The 19,037-nt window shown below is 40.3% G+C and overlaps 1 protein-coding gene across 1 annotated transcript; it reads right to left on the reverse strand.

Moving 5' to 3' along the window:
• Positions 1 to 217: 217 nt before the first annotated feature.
• On the reverse strand, positions 218 to 18,347 carry LOC308608165 (ATPase PAAT-like). The gene is made up of 6 exons (XM_081220884.1): positions 18,021 to 18,347; positions 17,063 to 17,266; positions 16,168 to 16,240; positions 13,128 to 13,334; positions 6,409 to 6,863; positions 218 to 1,389 (listed from the first exon to the last, which is right to left on the reverse strand). Exons 1-6 carry the CDS (start codon positions 18,182 to 18,184, stop codon positions 1,155 to 1,157), a joined length of 1,338 nt encoding a protein of 445 aa, XP_081077010.1. The 5' UTR covers positions 18,185 to 18,347; the 3' UTR covers positions 218 to 1,154.
• Between the last annotated feature and the right edge of the window lie 690 nt (positions 18,348 to 19,037).

Here is a 19,037-nt window from a genome sequence, read left to right on the forward strand (position 1 = left end):
AATTAGAAAAGACTAGAAAAATATGCAGATTTTCAAGTGGCTGTAGTTAGAGTATGTTCTATATACTGTGTCACCTTTGTAGTATGATACAAATGAACAAAGAGTATATAAATTAGCCTTCATTTTAAAGAATGACCAAAATATCAATTGTGAAACACCCCTTTTCATAAAAATACAGCATTTTAAGCAAAGATTAGTTGAAAATTAAAAATTTGTATTTACTTAGACAAGTAGTTTCCAGAGTGGATACATTTATTTTTTAAATGCAAATACATCACCCTTTAACACATATACAATAGTTATAATTTCCAAAAATTAAGTCTGCCTGAGAGAAATGTAGTCTCCTTGATTCATATGCCTAACCCTTCAAAGCAGAACCTCAGAATGTCACACTTTAAATGTATAGAAGAAGGTTCTGGAAAGAGGAACCTGTATCAGCTCAGAAAGGGAAATAGTTCCTTATATTTTCTGGGTTGACTGAGATAAAACAAGATGACTTCTCTCATTTTACATCAAACATTAAATCTAAAATAATATTCCTAACAAGGAATAGGCTAGTTGTGATTTTTACTTCCCTATCTACTACTACACTGTACTGAAACAAATAATATTAACCTCAGTGTAAACTCATTTTACACATGCCAAATAGTGCACCTTGTTCATTATCTGAGATAAACAATACAAAATGTAAACTAGTGATTTGAATTAAAGGTCTTAAGTATCCAATTTTCCAAAAACAATTGATCAGAAAAAGAAAAATTATCAAATACTCTAAGCATTATTTTTCAGATGCCTAAGACTATAAAGTCTTTGTATAAATAAAAAATGTACTTCTATGAAACACATATACAATACGAACTAATGAACTGCTTTAGAAATCCTTAAAATCTTAAACAGTTAATCCAGAAGTATACATAAATTTCAATGAGAGTGAAAAATATTGCAAACAAAAATAACTTATGATCCTATCATGTTAACTCAGTGTACAGTACTGGATTCACGAGTGCAGTAAAAATGAACACTGAGGTCACTTTAAGTAAGTGGTGATATTTCAAACGACATTAAATACCTGCTTTTCATAAACTTTTTTTGGCGGGTTCGGCTTTGTAATAAATATGTAATAAATATCTGTAGTACTTTGAACATGTTCAGTGCTATCTTTCTCCGTTTGAAAGTCTTTCTCCAGAGTCATAATGCCTTAGAGGCATGCCAGAGGGTGGGGAGTTGGGACTTTGCAGCAAGTCCACTAACAAAGCAATCTTATTATCTATGTGCTCCTGGAGTTTATATATTCGCTGATCAATGTAGTCCATAAGTTTCTTTTCCATCAGTTCCATATTTTTAGAAAGAATCTTTTCCAAGTAGGAACAAATGGATTGCTCTTCCATTCTAAAAATAAATTAAAAAAATAATAATAGAACAATTTTCCCTAATATTATAACAAAACAACCAAACTATAGTACAATAAGCAGCCAACACACATTGCTAAAATTTGTCTCCACAACTATACTCTGTCTCCTTACAACATATTTCCAGGTTCTAAAATACATATGCAACAGGCAACCACAATCCTGAATGCCCAAGGGATTCTTACTTCTTAAATTCTTTAAACATTTAAGCATAAATTGAAATGAGAATATAAAAATGAAGATGATAGAACTTCTACCCTCAAAGAGCAGGTCTTTAGACAGAAAGGGTCTTTTTGGTTTTGAGCCTCAAATCAAAAGCGATCTTACTGACTTTTTTTAAGGTCTCCATGTTTGTCTACCAAGTGCTTCCCCAAGCAGCCCTACAATTTAAAGAGTTTTCTCTTTTTTCATCCAAACAACCTTACTAAAGCAGTGGAAGGACAAGGACAGTGAATTTCAGAGTGTGGTCCACAAAACCCTGGGGTCTCCATGACTTTTTCCAGGGGTTCCATGAGGTCAGAAGTATTTTTATAATAATAATAAAATATTATTTGAACATGAATCGTACAATGAATGTACAATGAATTATCCAGAGGTTATACCATGTATAATGTCATTACTCTGATAACTAATAGCATGTATGGTTGTATATTCTGTTTCCTAGAATTCCTTAAGGTAGTAGGTTTACGGTACAGATAAATGTTTTTCTCAGAGGTAACTCAATTTGTCCTCAGTATTTCTACTGTGGCCTTACTAGCTATTTATGTTTATACATGCTATAATGCAACATATATGAGAATACAATCCAAAGCTAATAAAGTTTTACATAAGTTTAAAACAATACCGAACTTCCTTGGTGGTGCAGTGTTTAAGGATCTGCCTGCCAATGTAGGGGACACAGGTTCAATCCCTGGTCTGGGAAGAGCCCACATGCCATGGAGCAACTAAGCTTGTGAGCCACAACTACTGAAGCCTGCGTGCTCTAGGGCCCGCATGCCACAACTATCGAGCCAACGTGCTGCAGCTACTGAAGCCCCCGCACCTACAGCCCATGCTCTGCAAAAAGAGGTCACCGCAGTGAGAAGCCCGTGCACCGCAACGAAGAGGAGCCCCCACTCCCCGCAACTAGAGAAAGCCGGCGCACAGCAACAGAGACCCAATGCAGCCAAATAAATAAATAAATAAATAAATAAAACTATACAATTCTCACTAAACTTTTAAAAAAGAAAATATGGGGCTTCCCTGGTGGCGCAGTGGTTGAGAGTCCGCCTGCCAATGCAGGGGACACGGGTTCATGCCCCAGTCCGGGAAGATCCCACATGTCGCAGAGTGGCTGGGCCCGTGAGCCATGGCCTCTGGGCCTGCGCGTCTGGAGCCTGTGCTCCGCAACAGGAGAGGCCACAGCAGTGAGAGGCCCGCGTACCGCAAAAAAAAAAAAAAAAAAAAAGAAAATATGGTATTTTTTCATAAAAATGTTTATGTTACTAGGTAATGATCTTATTGTTATTTCTAAACTAATAAATATTTTTATATAGCCTACATAAATAAAAGTTCTTTGGAGTGCTCAATTATTTTTAAGAGGGTAAAGACCAAAAAGTTTGAGAACCACTACTCTAGAATATACAAGGAGCTTTTTATTTTTCTCTTTATTTTCAAATAATTATAGATTCACAGGGGTTGTAAAGATACTATATTCCCCAATGGTCCCAATCGTTACATCTTACTTAGCTATGGTATGATATCAAAACCAGGAATTTGATGTTAGTACAGTGTGTGTGTATGCCATTTTATCACATGTACACACATTCATGTAAACATCACGTTCTTGACAGAATCAAGTTCTGTCTCGATTGTAAAAACCACAATAAAGAGACAGAACTATTCCTTAACTACAAAGATCTCCCCTCTGCTACCCTTTTATTGTCACATCCATTCCCCTAATCTCCTCTATCCTTAACACCTGGTAATCACTAATACAGTCTTCATCTCTATTATTTTGAGAATGTTACACAAACAGAATCATATAGTATGTGACCTCTTGAGATTCTCTTTTGTCAATCAGCATAATGCCTTTGATAGATAACCAAGTTGTTGCGCATATCAACAGGTCATTCCTTTTTATTGCAGATAGCATCCCATGATATGGATATACCTGGGTTAATTTAACCACCCATCTATTATTTTAAGACATACTGGTAGTTTTTGGCTTTTACAAATAAAGATTCTATGAACAATTGTGTACTGGTTTTTATGTGGAAAGAAGTTTTCATTTCTCTGGGATAAATGCTCAGGAGTATGACTGCTGAGTCGCACGTAACTAAACGTTTAGCTATTAGAAACTGCCAAACTTATTTAGAGTGGCTGTACCACTTTAAATTGCCATGAGCAATGTATGAGAGATCCAGTTTCTCCACATCCTCATTGGTATTTGGTTTTGTTATCATTTTTAAACTTTTTATTTTAGCCATTCTGTGTAGCGGTTTCTTGTGGTTTCAATGTGTGTTTCCTTAATAGCCATGAGGTCAACAGCACTTATATTCATGTGCTTATTTGCTTTTTGTACATTCTCTCTGGTATAATATCTCTTTATGTCTTTTGCCCATGTTCTAATTGGATTTTTTTCATGTTGAGTTTTGAGAGTTCTTTCTATATTTTAGATATAAGTCATTTGTTGGATATGTATTTGCAAATATTTTCCCTCACTTTGTAATCTGTATTTTATTCCTCTTAACAGAGAAGAGCAAAAGTTTTACATTTTCATGGCATCTAATATATCAAATTTTCGATTACCCTGCTTTTGGTGTCATATCTAAGAAGTCTTGTTTTGTCTTAGGTCCCTAAAGATTGTTTCCTATGTATTATTAGAAAAATTTTATAGCTTTACGTTTTACATTTAAGTCTATGATCCATTTTGAGCTAATTTTTATATAAGGTATGAGGTTTGGGTCATGGTTCACTTTTTGCCCTTTGGATATCCAATTGCTCCATCACCATGTGTTAAAAAGACTATTTTTCCTTCACTGAATTGCTGTTGCACCTTTGTCAAAAATCAGTTGAGCATATTTTTGTGGGTCTATTTCTGAGCCCTCTATTATGTTCCATTGACCTATGTGTCTGTCCCTCTGCCATCACTACATCATCTTGAATACTCTAACTACATAAGACTCGACACTGGGAAGAGATTCCTCCCACTTCATTCTTCTTTTTCAAAGTTGTTTTAGCTATTCTACTGCTTTTGTTTTTCATATAATTTTTAAAATGATCCTGCTTATGTCTGCCAAATATTGTGGTGGGATTTCAATATGCATAATATTAAGCTTGCATATCAATGGGGAGAATTGACAACTTTACTATGTTAGAAATTGAATTGGTAATTTAACAGTTTCCAGGAAAGAAATAACCAGGCCCAGCCGCTTTCCTTAGAGACTTCTACCAAACATCTTAAGAAGAGATAATACCAATTTTACACAATCTCTTCTAAGATGTAGAACTCATCTTATGAGGCCAGTATTACCCTCATGAAAACCAGACAAAGACAGTATAAGAAAAATACAGACCAGTATCTCTAATGAATTAGATGTAAGAATACTCAACAATATATTAGCAAATCAGATCCAGCATTGTATAAAAAAGAATTACAGCCCACAACCAAGTGGGATTTATTCTAGGTATACAAGGCACATTCAGTTTCTGAAATGAATGTAATTCACCATATGAACAGACTACAGAAGAAAATTCATGATCATATGAATGGCCATAGGAAAATATTTGACAAAATCCTATACCCATCTATGATGAAGCTCAGATAAGTAGGAACTAAGGAACACTAAGCCTCACAGTCCCTGAGCAATCTGACTTCTTTCCACCTTTTATAGTCTTTGTATGTTTGCTGTATTATGTCCAGGGATTTTTATTGGTAAAAAGGGGGATCTGAGAGAAATGGGGACATGCCATCTCAGCTGGACCCAGGAGCAGTTTTTAAATCTGTTTAGGTTTTTTTTTCTTTGGGTTTTATTGTTTGTTTGTTTTGTTTTGCTATATCACAAGTTAACACTGATTAGACTATCAACAACTAAAGACTGGAACGTCCCTGGTGGTCCAGTGGTTAAGACTCTGCACTTCCAGTGCAGGGGCACGGGTTCAATCCCTGGTCGGGAAACTAAGAACTAAGATCCCGCATGCCACGCAGCACGGCCAAAACAAAAAACAAAATAAAACAACTAAAGACTATTGTTATCTTTCCTTATCCTTCCCAAATAAGAACCACTTGTTCAATAACGTCAACTCCTCAAATTGAATGCTATTGGAGACATTAAGAAAGTTTCAACCAATACAACTCCCTCATTTGACATGGGAAAAAAGGCTAAGCCAAAAGATTTAAACAGTAAGGCAAAATAGTTAAGCTAGAACTATGATTAGAGTCCTGAATTCCAATCTAGTGTGAAATTTGGACACATTACGTCTATATAAAGGATGGAGAACATACTAAACACTTAGCCACCCCTCAATCAAAGCAGGACTGGAAAAAATGGAATTATGAGATCAGGGGATAAGGGCCTATACACTAGAAATAATCTAGAGCTGAAAAATGTTTGGATGACTCCGAAATTAGCCTGGGTCACACACGATCTACAGAGGAAATCTGTTCCAATGGCTCACTTCATACAATCGGGCACAAATGTCCATATCATGGTCCCCAGAGCTCCTCTCCACTCACGCAGACAGCTCTCTACTCTGACCCTACCTGCTGCCTGTACCCCTTCCATCAGATGCCTGAGAAGTGCTCGGCACCTCCAGTTTTACCCACTTCTTTCAAAGCAATCCGTCCTACTCTGCTGAGTATTTCCTTCCTATAGTGTGTTAATGGTGAAATGTAAAAGCTCCTAAAATCCTCTCTGGAAGCATTTTCAGGCAGTAGTTATTGAAACAAACCTGTTTTCCTCCACCTGCCTCCCCGCTCCTGTCCCCAATCTAAACCACACTTGTCTTAAGTACTCACGTAATGCCAACAGCACCTTCGCCGGGCTTGGTGATGCTTTCCTGCCACTTGCTGTTGGGTCCCACACGGAGATGGTTCACTTGACTACACAGATTCTGCAGAACAGGCAGCAACTCAGAGTTAGGTATATGTGAGTTGTCACTTGCTTTCTTTGGTAACAAAGAAGATATTGCATTCTTAAGATCATTCTCAGGAAGAGAATGGTTTTGTGGCACAAGTTTACACTCTTGGAGGCTTGTCATATTTCCTCCACCAGCTGGCTGTGTACTTTGATCAATGTAAGCTTTTAAGTCTTCAATCATGTTTCCAGATGTCAATCCAGTTCTGGAAGGGAAAGGTGTGGAGGATGACTTGTCGAAGGCTCCTGAAGTAGAAGATGATTGCAGTCCGATCATGTGCTTGTATCCAGTGCTTCCCAAAACTGCCTGAAGCTGCTCTCCAGTGGGAATACAATTCTAAGCCAGGTAAATAAAAAAATGTTATTATTAACATGAATCATAATGACAGGTAACCTCTGGAGTATCTCAGAGTCAGGCAATGTGCCTTCTTTCATTTGATCCTCAAAACTTTCACATGGAGTAGGCTATAGCTACTATCCCAATATTAAGTTAGGAAACCAAGACTAAAGTTAACTTGGCCAAGGTAACACAACTAGTCAGTGGCAGAAGCAGGACTGGAACCCAGGCCACCGAACTCCAGAGTCAGGACTTCTAATCATTTCACTAGTTTTGCTAAGGAAAATATTCAAATAAATACAAGCATACTTAGTAAAATTGCATGGGCATATTTTAATGTTTCCACTAAAAAGGCCTCCTTAATATATGGTAATAAAATGTAGTATTCTCAGCTGAGTCACAGTAATTGATAACTTTCATAGAATTAAAAATCATCTGCCCATCGTCACATATGGTAAGCCAACCTAAGGATATGCAACTTATTTTCATTGGAAGATAGACCAGATAGTTACATATTTAAAGTATGATGTTATATGAGTACTTTTGTGACATTTTCAATGACTAAAACGAGCTACCTTTTGGCTAAGTCTGCCTTAATAATTTGTAGGATAGTGATTATGTTTTGTGGCCTCAACTCAACCAGCTATGCTATATTATTTCCTGAGAAGACTCAGGCTCACCTTTTTTTTTTTTTTTTTTTGCTGTACGCGGGCCTCTCACCGTTGTGGCCTCTCCTGTTGCGGAGCACAGGCTCCGGACATGCAGGCTCAGTGGCCATGGCTCACAGGCCTAGCCGCTCTGCGGCATGTGGTATCTTCCTGGACCGGGGCACGAACCCGTGTCCCCTGCATCGGCAGGCAGACTCTCAACCACTGCGCCACCAGGGAAGCCCTACTTTTTTTTTTTTTCAGGCTCACCTTTGAGAACAGGTTACACTGTCACCTATACAGGGCCGTGATCTTGCTATGCTCTTCATTTTTTCCACAAGAGAAAACCAAAACAACCTCTAGCCTATCTAACTGTTAAGTTATACACCTCCATCTTAACTTCTAAACACAGAACTCTACTAGGGATTCTTATAGGGGATATCATCTCATACTTATTGTTGCTCAGTATCTAGTGAGAGAGACTGAGAAAATTATACAAGAATAGGTGAAGACACTCAGTCCGTATATTGTCTGGATATTCTAAAAAATGCTTCTTGGATTAAGCCAGCCCCAAACTCATTCATTCAACAAATATTTACCAGAAATCTGCTCTGTGTTAGGTACTGTCTCAGGCACTGGTAATAAGCCAGTGAACAAATCAAATGAAAATTGCCGATCTGTGGACACTACAGTCTAGGGAGCAGGGAGAGACAAACAACAAAGAAAAAAAGAAAGACAATACATCCTGTGAATAGAGATGGTGATAAATACTTTAGGGAAAAGATAGCAGGAAAGGGGAATGACGGGAGCAGGGACGTTGGTAGGGTGGGAACAACAAAGGCTCCACGGAACTTCTACTGAACTGCCTGTTGGAGAAACTCTCTTTATAAAGAAATCTTACCTTCTTCTATTGAATGCAAGTTTTGAAAAAACCTTAAATTATTGCTAAAAATGAGGATTATATACAATTATATTTACAAAATTTAAAAATTAGACAACTCTCCTTAGGTGAAAAGGAGCTTTACTCAGTTCTAAAGGAAAAAATCAATTATTTTTGGTAGTGGCAAAATTCTGGTACTGCAAAAAAACTTTATGATAGAAAATTGAAAATTCTACAAAACAGCAATCACATAAATAGTGGAATCAATGTCAAAATTAATTTGGCAGAAACAATTAATTTAACAATTAATTTGGCAGAAATTTTAATTAGAAAAATCCAAATGCAATTAAGACATATGCTATGAGTTTTTCTATTTTGATATACAGTAATATTTTATTATAAGAAATTCACTGATTATAAAAATTAGTCATATTTTTCTCAGATAAAAGCTCTTACGGTGATTATTTTTCACTTTGAATTAAATGTTAAGAAATTCACAGGTTAATCTATATGGCAGTGCAGTAAATGACCCAACCTTAGTTGCTGATGACTATTCTTCTCCTTCTTTTGTTTGACTTTATTCAATTCTTAATTTTCTTGAGCTGTCATATATTGTCTTGCAAGGCACCTCAAAAACCCTTTTAAAAGTAGGCAGAAGAATATGTATAAAATAATTCATATGTACTTACTGTTTAGGTTCCGTGTCATATTTTATGTGAAAAAAAAAATTACAGAGCAGCCTAAAAAAACATGAAAGCATTTATGGAGAATTGTGTCCACATACTTGTACATGTGTATACTTAATTTCATATAAGTACACATATACCCCCAGATTTTTGAAAAACTGTTTATCTCTGAACATCTTGAAAGATTTCTCAAGACACTGTCTTTAACTTTTTTAATTATAAAGAATTTGAACAAGTATCACCTTGAAAATCCAAGAAAAAGGATCTTTTTACTTTTTTAAGATGAAAAAGGTAAACAGTGAAAACCTTGAATAACTGAATATATTTTCTTTGAGAAAGTCGGTGCAGCTTTCCCTCAGATAACATTAAATGACAACTATATGCCAGGCACTCAGAATTCCTACTCAATTATTCTAAATTGCTAAAGCAAAAACAAATGAAACTCAGCACATATGAACTTCAAATACGAAGAAATAAGAAATCACTTTAAGAAACTTTCCAGAAAACAAGGAACCACAAGGCAAAGGTGAAGCAGGGAGTCTAGAAAGCTGTTCCCCAGGTCCTTTCTTTCCTCATCAGAACAGGCCCTGCCCCAATTAACATATGAAGGTTCCAAACGGTGTGGGTTTACTCCCCTTCCATAGAAGGAGACGTTCTGATCATGAAACATCCCTACTTTATACTCAACAGATAGTTACAGAGCTTATATGACACTTTCCAGGAAGACATTCCATGGATTCCTTGTTTGTGGACAAAAGCAATCCTAGAGAACCAGGTGTATCCTGTGAGAATCATCCATAAATATAGCCTCCCCACGAGAAAGAAGACTTTTATTAGCATGTTTAAAAGACGATTTAACAGGATCACCTTCTTTCTTCCCCAGGGGGTTTCCCAAATGTCCCCACAGATAATGATTTAGCACGTGTGTTGGGGGGTTACAACACACGTGCTGTTGGTTGGAGGACTTGTTTTCTATATGATAGAAAATGCGACAAGGACACACACCAAGCTGGGGAACAGGATGAGAGCTGGGAGAGCACTCTTACAATACACCTTATGTACTTGCGAGTGGACGGAAATTCATAGCAAAGAAAATGTATTATTTTGGGAATTTAACAAAAAACCCTAAAACCGTGGGCATAACCCCCACAAACTACTATTCATGTCATTTCTTTCCCAAAGTCAAGGTTTTAAAACATAAAAATCAGTCCATGAACTGATTTTACTGAATTCATTAACCCTCTCTAATGTTTCCAACATGTTCCAAACACAAAAAATATCTTGTTTTTAAATGTTTAATCTCTATGTCCACTGGATCCTTCCCCTCAAACATCTGTTCTTAAACTATGCTATGCATAAGACTCATCTGGCATTGCCTGTATAAGATAGGTGAGTCCTGAATCACAGCCTCAGTGTTTCAGGTCACCGGTGAGGGCCAGGATTCTGCACTTTATAAACATTCCAAGGGATTCTGATACCGGCAGGTTCCTTATCTCTATCATTCTTGAAACAACCCACTTTACCCTGGCTACCTCCACATTCTGACTACCCGTTTACTATCTAATCCCTCAAAATCAGGTTTTCATCTCATCACTATTCAAACTGACCCCCTGAAGATCTCCAAGGAGTACTTAGTTGATAATCCAAAGGGCATATATATTATATAAAATTTACTCGGAGCCATAAACTAGACAGACAGGTCCTCTTTGCACAAAGCTTATATTTTAATGAGATACACAAAACAACACATAAACAAAAACAGGCAAGAAAGCGCTGATGAAAATATATGATACAGATCTGGAGGAAAAGGCTAATAATATTTTAATCAGGGTGGTTAGCGAAGGTGCCATTCAAGATGGAATGTTTAAGATGAGGTTGAAATAACAAGAAAAAGGCACACTCGCAAAGACCAGGAAGAGAGGATTCTGGCCAAAGAGAACAGTTAAGAGGGCAAAGGTCTTGAGGTGGGAGCACGTCTGGATATTTGTGGAATACCCACATCAGAATGTCTAGAGCAAGGCATCTAAGGAGATGCAGCAGGAGATGAGGCTGAGGAGACAACGTGGGCCCAGACCTCAGATGAGAGCGTAAGGAATCTGGATCAGTTCTGAGTGTCAAGGGAAGCAGTCAGGGGGCTTGACACAGGGGATGTCGAGTCTGATGTACCCTTTGAGATCATGCTGGCTGCACTGTGGAGAGGGAGCGTGGAGCAGGAGGACCAGCTAGGAGCCTCCTGAGGTATGGAGGTGAGACACTAGTGCCAGAGCAAGAAGAGTATGGATGCTGTTCATTTCACAGCTCTCCTTTCCATGCTTTCCAAGATCATCAGCAACTCTCCTGCTCTCCTATGTCTGCCTGTTGATCCAACGATACTCGTCCTAAATTAATACTGGCAAATCTCACAAAAGTTATGTAAGTTTTTTAACTCGTATTATTGGTTTTAAACTTTCATCCTATGATCTTACCAGTATTATCGTTTAGATTGTAAACACGAAGAAATTTATCCTCAAAAAGAGGAAGCGATGTCAAATAACACAGAACTAATAGCTTTGAATTCAGGTCTCCTGACATCAGATCTCTTGTGACTCTTAAGCACTGCTGTGTCCTGCTCTTCTGGTTCCTTTTTCCTCTCCCCGTATTCTTAGCAAATGCACCTACTCTCCCAGGGTCTTCCTTCCTGGCTCCAGTCTCTCCCCTCACCCCCTTCCCCATCATCTATCAGCATGCTCCTCCCAAACCTCCCTCCACTCCACTAGCCCCACCTGTGTTTCCAAAGCCTCGAATCATCATCCCAGGGCATGTGTTATTCACACCTAAAACTCAACACTCCCAAATTAAACTCCTGTTTCCCCCAAGTTGCTTCCCCCCTTGGGTTCCATGTATATTATGGTATCACCATTTTCAAAACTTTAGTTTCACGTTTGATTCTGTTTTTCTCCCACAAAACCCACATTAAGTTAGTTGTCAAGTCCCAATGGCCCCACTGTTGTAGCCTCTCACAATCCAGCATCAGGTTACTCCTTCCAAGTTTAGACTCTCGTTAACTCTCCTCTGGATGACGGAAATAACAGAGCTGCTTTCCTTCTTGTAGCCTCACTTTCTGCTGACGCATCTTTCCTACTGACTCATCTTACACATAATAGCGGATTAAATTTATTAAAACAGAGCTAAAAAACACCCACAAACTCTATAACATCATTCAAAATCCTCTAAGATCCAGCCCCAGTCTACCGGAAACTTCCCCTGTCACTTATTCACTCCAGAGAAATTAACTTGTATTCATTTCCTAGCTATATCCTATTCCTCTAGCACTGAAGATTTAATCCATACTGTTCTCTACCTCTCAAGTTGCATCCCTCCAAGTTTACTTGCCTAATCCCACCCTACCTCTTTAAAGGCCTAGATAAAATGCTGCTTCCTTTAATAAGCCTTTCCTAGCATTCCTCATCATTCCCCACCTAGATGCCGACTCCCCTAACAAGACCACAGAGATCCTTAACGACAGGTTATCGACTAATTCATCTTTGAATCTTCTAAAGTAACCAAAACTGTGGTATTCACGAAGAAGGGGCTAAATAAATACTTGCTGAATGAATAAATGAGTGAATTCATGGAAAATTGTGAAGTCTATAATAGAAATATGTTTTTGCAAGAGAGTAGGTCTACAGAATGTTATTTTTAGAAAAGTTAGTAAAACTAACAGTTAGGGGCTTCCCTGGTGGCGCAGTGGTTGAGAGTCCGCCTGCCGATGCAGGGGACACGGGTTCGTGCCCCTATCCCGGAAGATCCCACATGCCGCGCAGCGGCTGGGCCCGCGAGCCATGGCCGTGGAGCCTGTGTGTCCGGAGCCTGTGCTCCGCAACGGGAGAGGCCACAGCAGTGAGAGGCCCGCGTACAGCAAAAAAAAAAAAAAAAAAAAAAAAAAAAAAACTAACAGTTAAATCAATAACAAAAGTTGAAATAAAAAGATTTATGTTTCTCCATGAACTTATAAGAAGACATCATTTAAAGAATTTTAACAGTATCTGGAAAGAAATCCATTTCTACTCACCTGTTGCTGGAAAATAACCATATTCATCAATTGCTGAGCTCCAGATGACAACTTTGACCCCATGGACTCCATGATGGTTTGGACCCTCTCCAGGTCTATCCTTGATCCTAGAGCAGGAGAGCCTGCTGAAGAATTTGCTGAAAGTGGCCTCACGTGTACCACAACTTTACTGATGAACACACACTGCTTTTCACCAAAGGAGAGCAGCTATTATAATACAAAAATTCAGCAAAATTAATGATAATAAAAATAATCATCATTTAAGGTCATTTCTTGTTAATACTGAAGAGTGAAGCATTCAAGTATCTAAAAATTAACTTCAAGTACATTTTAAAGGTTTCTGTAGAACAAGTCATAATAAAAAAAGACTCAAGAAAACAATGTAAATGCAAAAAGTCCTTTTTAAATAAAAGATTATGTATAAATAATGTTCTACTTACTTACTTTAGGGAATTAAAGATAAACTATACCAATCTGAGATCGTAACATACTGAAACTTGCTATAGTATTATTTAATACAAAATAAGACTGTCCAGTGTCACATGCAAAGTGTTTGTGAAATACTAAGTATAAATAAGTCAGGATTTTAGAATTTAGAACTGTAGGGAATATCAATACAACCTAAGAGAGCTCAACAGTTTACACATAAAAAGACGAGTTCAGGGTGGTTTTTTTAACTTGCAAAAGACACCCAATTAGCAAGCTTGAGCTCTGAACTTGTTTCTTCTGGCTTCTATCCCAGTAGCTTTTCCAATGCTTTATGCTTCTTCACGTTGTCCATGCTTCTAAACCAAAAGACATTTCATGTGTGGTGTAGGACAACAAAGCAGCAGAGTGGAACGAAAACAGCATTTAGAATCAGAGAGACCTGAGTTCAGTGATGGCTCTGCCTGGGTGACCATGGGCAAATACCAAACTTGAGTCAGGAGTAAAATGAGTTCACACGGTTGTTATGAGGGTTATGTGTTAAAATTTCCAGTACATATCATTGAGTAAGTGCTCAAACATATGCATCAGTAACTATTACTTTTAACTTACATATACTATTGGCTCAGAAGAAGCTTTCATACAAACCCAAGGATGTCCCTAAATGAAACATTCTTTCACTCCCTGGTACTTCCACAGCACAGTTTCAAACACCATTCACCTTCAGAGACACAACAAACCCATATATCACACAAAGACACAGGCGAATACAGACCCATGATCTAAAAACTCAGTGTGGCACCAAAGATCATCAATAAGTAAGTAAATACCTCAGGAAGTGTAAGCACCCATATTCCAACCTCCATATTATCCCTGTTCCAATTTTTAACCCCCAAGCCCTTCTCACTAGCGAATGTAGTACCTATTTTGCACACTGAGTCAACCTATTATCTGTCTTGCCCGCTATAATATTTGCGATGTGAGGCCTTCGTTCCAATTTATTTCATAACTGCCAATTCCTGAATGCCAAGTACAGTATCTGACATCAATAGGCACTCCAGTATTTGTTGGATGAATGAACGGTCTTATTTAAATGAATTTAGAAACTATTAGTATATACACCTAAAACAACATCTTGGGATAATCAGTTGTGTGCTCTTCTGTAAGTAATAATCAGCACAGAATTTGAAAAATTAAAAATAATCAATCCAAGAATTTTCTTCAGTTCCCTAATATTACCCATAAGGGAGGTCGAAAAAGGTGAAGGAACTTGCCCAAGGTTACTGTGTTAGTCAGCAAGAGAGCTCATTTAACAGTCAGGGCTTATGTAAAAAAGAGTGGATACATGTATATGTGTAACTGACTCACTTTGCTGCACACCTGAAACTAACACAACACTGTAAATCAACTCGACTCCAATAAAAATTTTTTAAAAATAGGGCTTTCGATTTCCAGCTCAGTACCATTTCCTTAGATCTGATGACCTTAGTAAAGTTCATGTGAATACTATTTTTCAGGCTAAAGACACCAATCCAAACTCCTTTAACTTTGTGGTACCCATGTCTGAATCCTCCCTGATTGTGCTCTATCCTTCTAGATTTGGGGACGAAAACTGCTTGTGGTTTTCTTGGCACCTACATTTTATATAAAGATAAAAAATGCTTTTAACTCCGTTTTTTTAAGGCTCAAAAGTACTATACTGCTGTACTAACAACAGTACATGACATGACTAGGAAATGGAGCAGGACCCTGTGGTCCTTGCCCCACCTTGTCCTCAGCCTGCCTTTGGGCTGTGGAAAAACTTTAGCCAAACAATAAGTTTAATCAGAGAAGTGCAAAATGGAGAAGCAAAGAGAAGCAGTCAACAGGACAAAACAGTAATAGTTTAGTCATAAAGCAAAGTCAAGGACCTTTAGTTCCTCCTCAAGGGCTATAGATCATGTTCTGAGCCACATCCTGCGAGCTGTCTTATAGATACTGAAACCCTCACCAGGTGGAGGAAGTTAACTACATGATGACCAGACTGTAGCCACAACATAAGCTGCCACAATTCCGAAAACTGGCCTCAAGGAAAAGGGAACAAACCAACCCTGGAACTGAAGAACAATCAAGATGATGCTGCTGGTCAGGCCACCACATGACCAATTTCAAGATGACTGTCAGAGCTGGCTGTGCTGTTTCTGCATGCAGCCCCCTCCCTCTGTCTATAGAAGCTCTTGTCCCCTGATGGTCAGTGGGCGGAGTTGGCCTTCAGACAGGAGTCCAGCACCCCCAACGCCCCACCCCTGCTGTTGCCGGCATCCTAAACAAAGCAAACTTTCCTGTCCACCAACCTGGCCTCTTTATTGGCTTTTGAGTGGCGAGCAGCTGAACGCCACTTTTGGTTACAATCGTAGCTAATAAATGGTCAAATTTTAACAGAAGAATGTTGAAAATTTTTGAGAAAAGAATTTCTTTTTACATGTTTACTGAGTATTTCTGACCTAAAACCAGGGACCAAGTTGGACTCACTACATTACCAAACCTACAGATAATAAGTATATATAATAGGAAGACAACTGTAGTTTTTAAATTAGCTTAGGCATGACTTATGTGACATTTAGGAATGACTTACCTTTATTTTACAAGCATGTGTGGAAGACTCCAATTTTAGATATTTTTTGTACAAAATAATCTTTTCATGTTCACTAAAAATAAAAAGGAATTAACTTATAAAAAATTTCACACACTATCGCTTTTAATAGTTACATTTAAAAATAAAGGTTTCCGGGACAATATTTAAATCCTGAGATTCAGTTTTCCTTGTGAGGCATAAACAGCTGGGACTTCCTACTGAAGTGCACTGGCTACAAAGACAACATCTGCCACTTACAAGCTATATGAGAAAATGAAATTAGATATCAAATGTAGACTCATGCAGCACAGAGCACACTGTAAAGCTCAATAACATACCCCTTGTATCCAACATGCACGGTATATAAAACACTTCGTATTTTGATTCGTATTAAGGAGAGATTAGGTCAGAATCTTTGAAAGAAATCAGAAAAAAAAGTCAAGAAGTATAATAATGGGTTAAATAAGTATACTGGTATGGCACAGTGTTGGGCTCAGGCACTATCTGTAAAGAGTTTCCTACAGGAAAATGTTCAAAGTTCCAGACTGATAGACAACTTAATTTCTGGAAAACAGATTGTTGTGAGTTAAAGAAAACAGACAAGAAACACTTACCAGAACTTCATCTGATCAGTCTGCCACGAGCTAGCTATGATCTTTTACCAACTTCTCTCTCTTCCACTAGCTCTCAATTTCCACGTTTATAAAAACAACTAGGCTGATCTAGACTGTCTTTAAGATCCCTAAAGGTCTAAACTTTTATGTCTGCTGGTATGTTTTTATCTTCTCTCCCCTAGTATCTGGCACCAATGTCAGAGAATCAATAAATATTGCAAAAGCTCAAGAAAATAAAACACTACTTCAGAAGAACACTTCCACACGCATAGGTCACAAACCTGTTATCCAGAACATTACAAACATTCTTGCCCCTACTGGTTCCACAGTACTCCTCTCCTGAGTATACTTCCATATTTCTTGCTGAACTTAAAAGGCCAATAGAAACGATTTCTTCACCTCCAGGAGGGTCACATCTCAGGTAAAGGAAGCAGGGGTTTTCATCTTGGCTGTTCACGTTCCTTTTCAAAATCACCAGATCCTCGCTGAAAAGAAAATGAAGAATATTATACAGTTCTCTGAACACTGTCATTAACCCACTTAATGGGCCACAGGGGTTGACATGTTATCCTATTCATTTACATTTGCATTTGGAGTCCAAGCGCCTTGCAAAGCACTGACGAAATGCTCAATACAGAATTCCTAAGGAAATGATGCTTTAGACGTGAGGGCTCTCCACTTGACTTCTGTAATACATTCTAAGCGACTTCCTATAATTGCCTGTCCAGTTAATGAAATATATGTACTGGGCAGCTAGTGTACATTTAAAAACAGTTCAGAAGTGGGGGTGGGGCGGGGTGCAGAATGCAATAAAGGACCAAAGTGTGCCATTTTCAAAGCTAAGCTGATGAAGATTTTCGACATCTGGATTTTTTTTTTTTAATGCCTATTTTGGTCGACAGTAAGTTTTTGTTTCGGGATAGAAAGGAGCTTCTGATCCCGACAGGGGGCCTCAGGAGCCAACGTGACGGACACAAGGGGGATGGGAGTGAAACGCCGAGTCTTCAGGTCACCTGCCCCCCGTCCCCTGCGCCCAACGCTCACGCGGGAGTCCCCTCCTCTTTCCCGCGGGCCCGCCACGCGGGACCTGCCCCCTTGCCCTCGCCGCCCGCACAGACCGTCACCGGCTCGGCTCCGCGCCCAGACCCTCTCCTCTCACGGCCCCCGCCTCCCCTCCCGGCTCCCCCAGGAGCGCGGCTGGCACCGAGCACAACCCCAGTCCCCGCCGGCCCGGCGCACCCGGTTGCAGGCGGCGCCAGCAGCTCGTCCCAGTCGGCGTCCCGGGCGCCGAGACCAGACCGGCTGAGATGGAGACTCTGGGCCAGGGCTCCGCACGCGGCATCCCAGGAAGAGGCCAGAGGCGGGCGGCGGGTCAGTGGCGGGTGTACGGTCTCGGTCTCCATCTGGCCACCTACACACCAGGCCAGCTCCGGAACCTCTCTTACAGCTCTTTAATTTCCACCAGACTGAGGGACTGTAAAGGAACAGAGCGACTTCCGCCTCGTCTGGCTGCAAACCCCAGAGCCGCGGCTTCTCGCCGGGGTCGGGAGAGACCAACTACCGTAAACGCGCATGCGCGCGCCGGCCGGTTTGGGCGGAGGTGGGGAGAGCTGGAGTCCGGCGCATGCGCACTGACAGCCTGGTCCAGCTGCTGGGCTGTGCGCAGGCGTGGTGCTGTGCGCGTGGGAACCCAGTGGTGGTTTGACGTTGGCCCCGGAGATGTCTTGTGGATGCCGGTGGCTGGACTGACCCGCAGGGTCGGTCCGGTGAGGAGAGTACGTCGTGAGGTAGGTGTGGTGTCGTGGCTCTCGAGACCTGAAGGACCTCGTCCCGACCCTCGGGTCTGTGGCGCGGACGCCGAGCCTTTCCGCGGGCTGCGGTGGGGTGCGTGGGGCTGGGGACGCGGCGGCCAGGCGGTGGAGTCGGCTTTTCAGAAAGTCCTCAGCCCGCTCCGTACACGCGTTCTCTCCTCCGAGGGTGTCAGGTGGGTGCCGGTCGTTCGGCTTTAGCTGAGGAGGAGGCTGGGACGGCGTTGCCCTTGGTGTGGGGCCAGGGCGGGTGGTGTGTGAGGAAGGTGTGTGGCCCTGGGGCTTCTCCCTGTCAAGTGGCCCGGGCCGCCCTCGTGTCCCCCGGGCCGGGTGGAAGGTGGAGAAAGGCCTGCGCCCGAAGCGGGGTGGGGTCTGCCCTCCCGGCCCCAGAAGAGCGAGCAGGACGGCGGCCTCGGGTCTGCGGTGGAGCAGAATGCGAGCTGGACCT

The sequence above is a fragment of the Mesoplodon bidens genome, assembly GCF_964165515.1.
Source record: "Mesoplodon bidens genome assembly, chromosome: 1".
Classification (NCBI taxonomy): Eukaryota; Metazoa; Chordata; class Mammalia; order Artiodactyla; family Ziphiidae; genus Mesoplodon; species Mesoplodon bidens.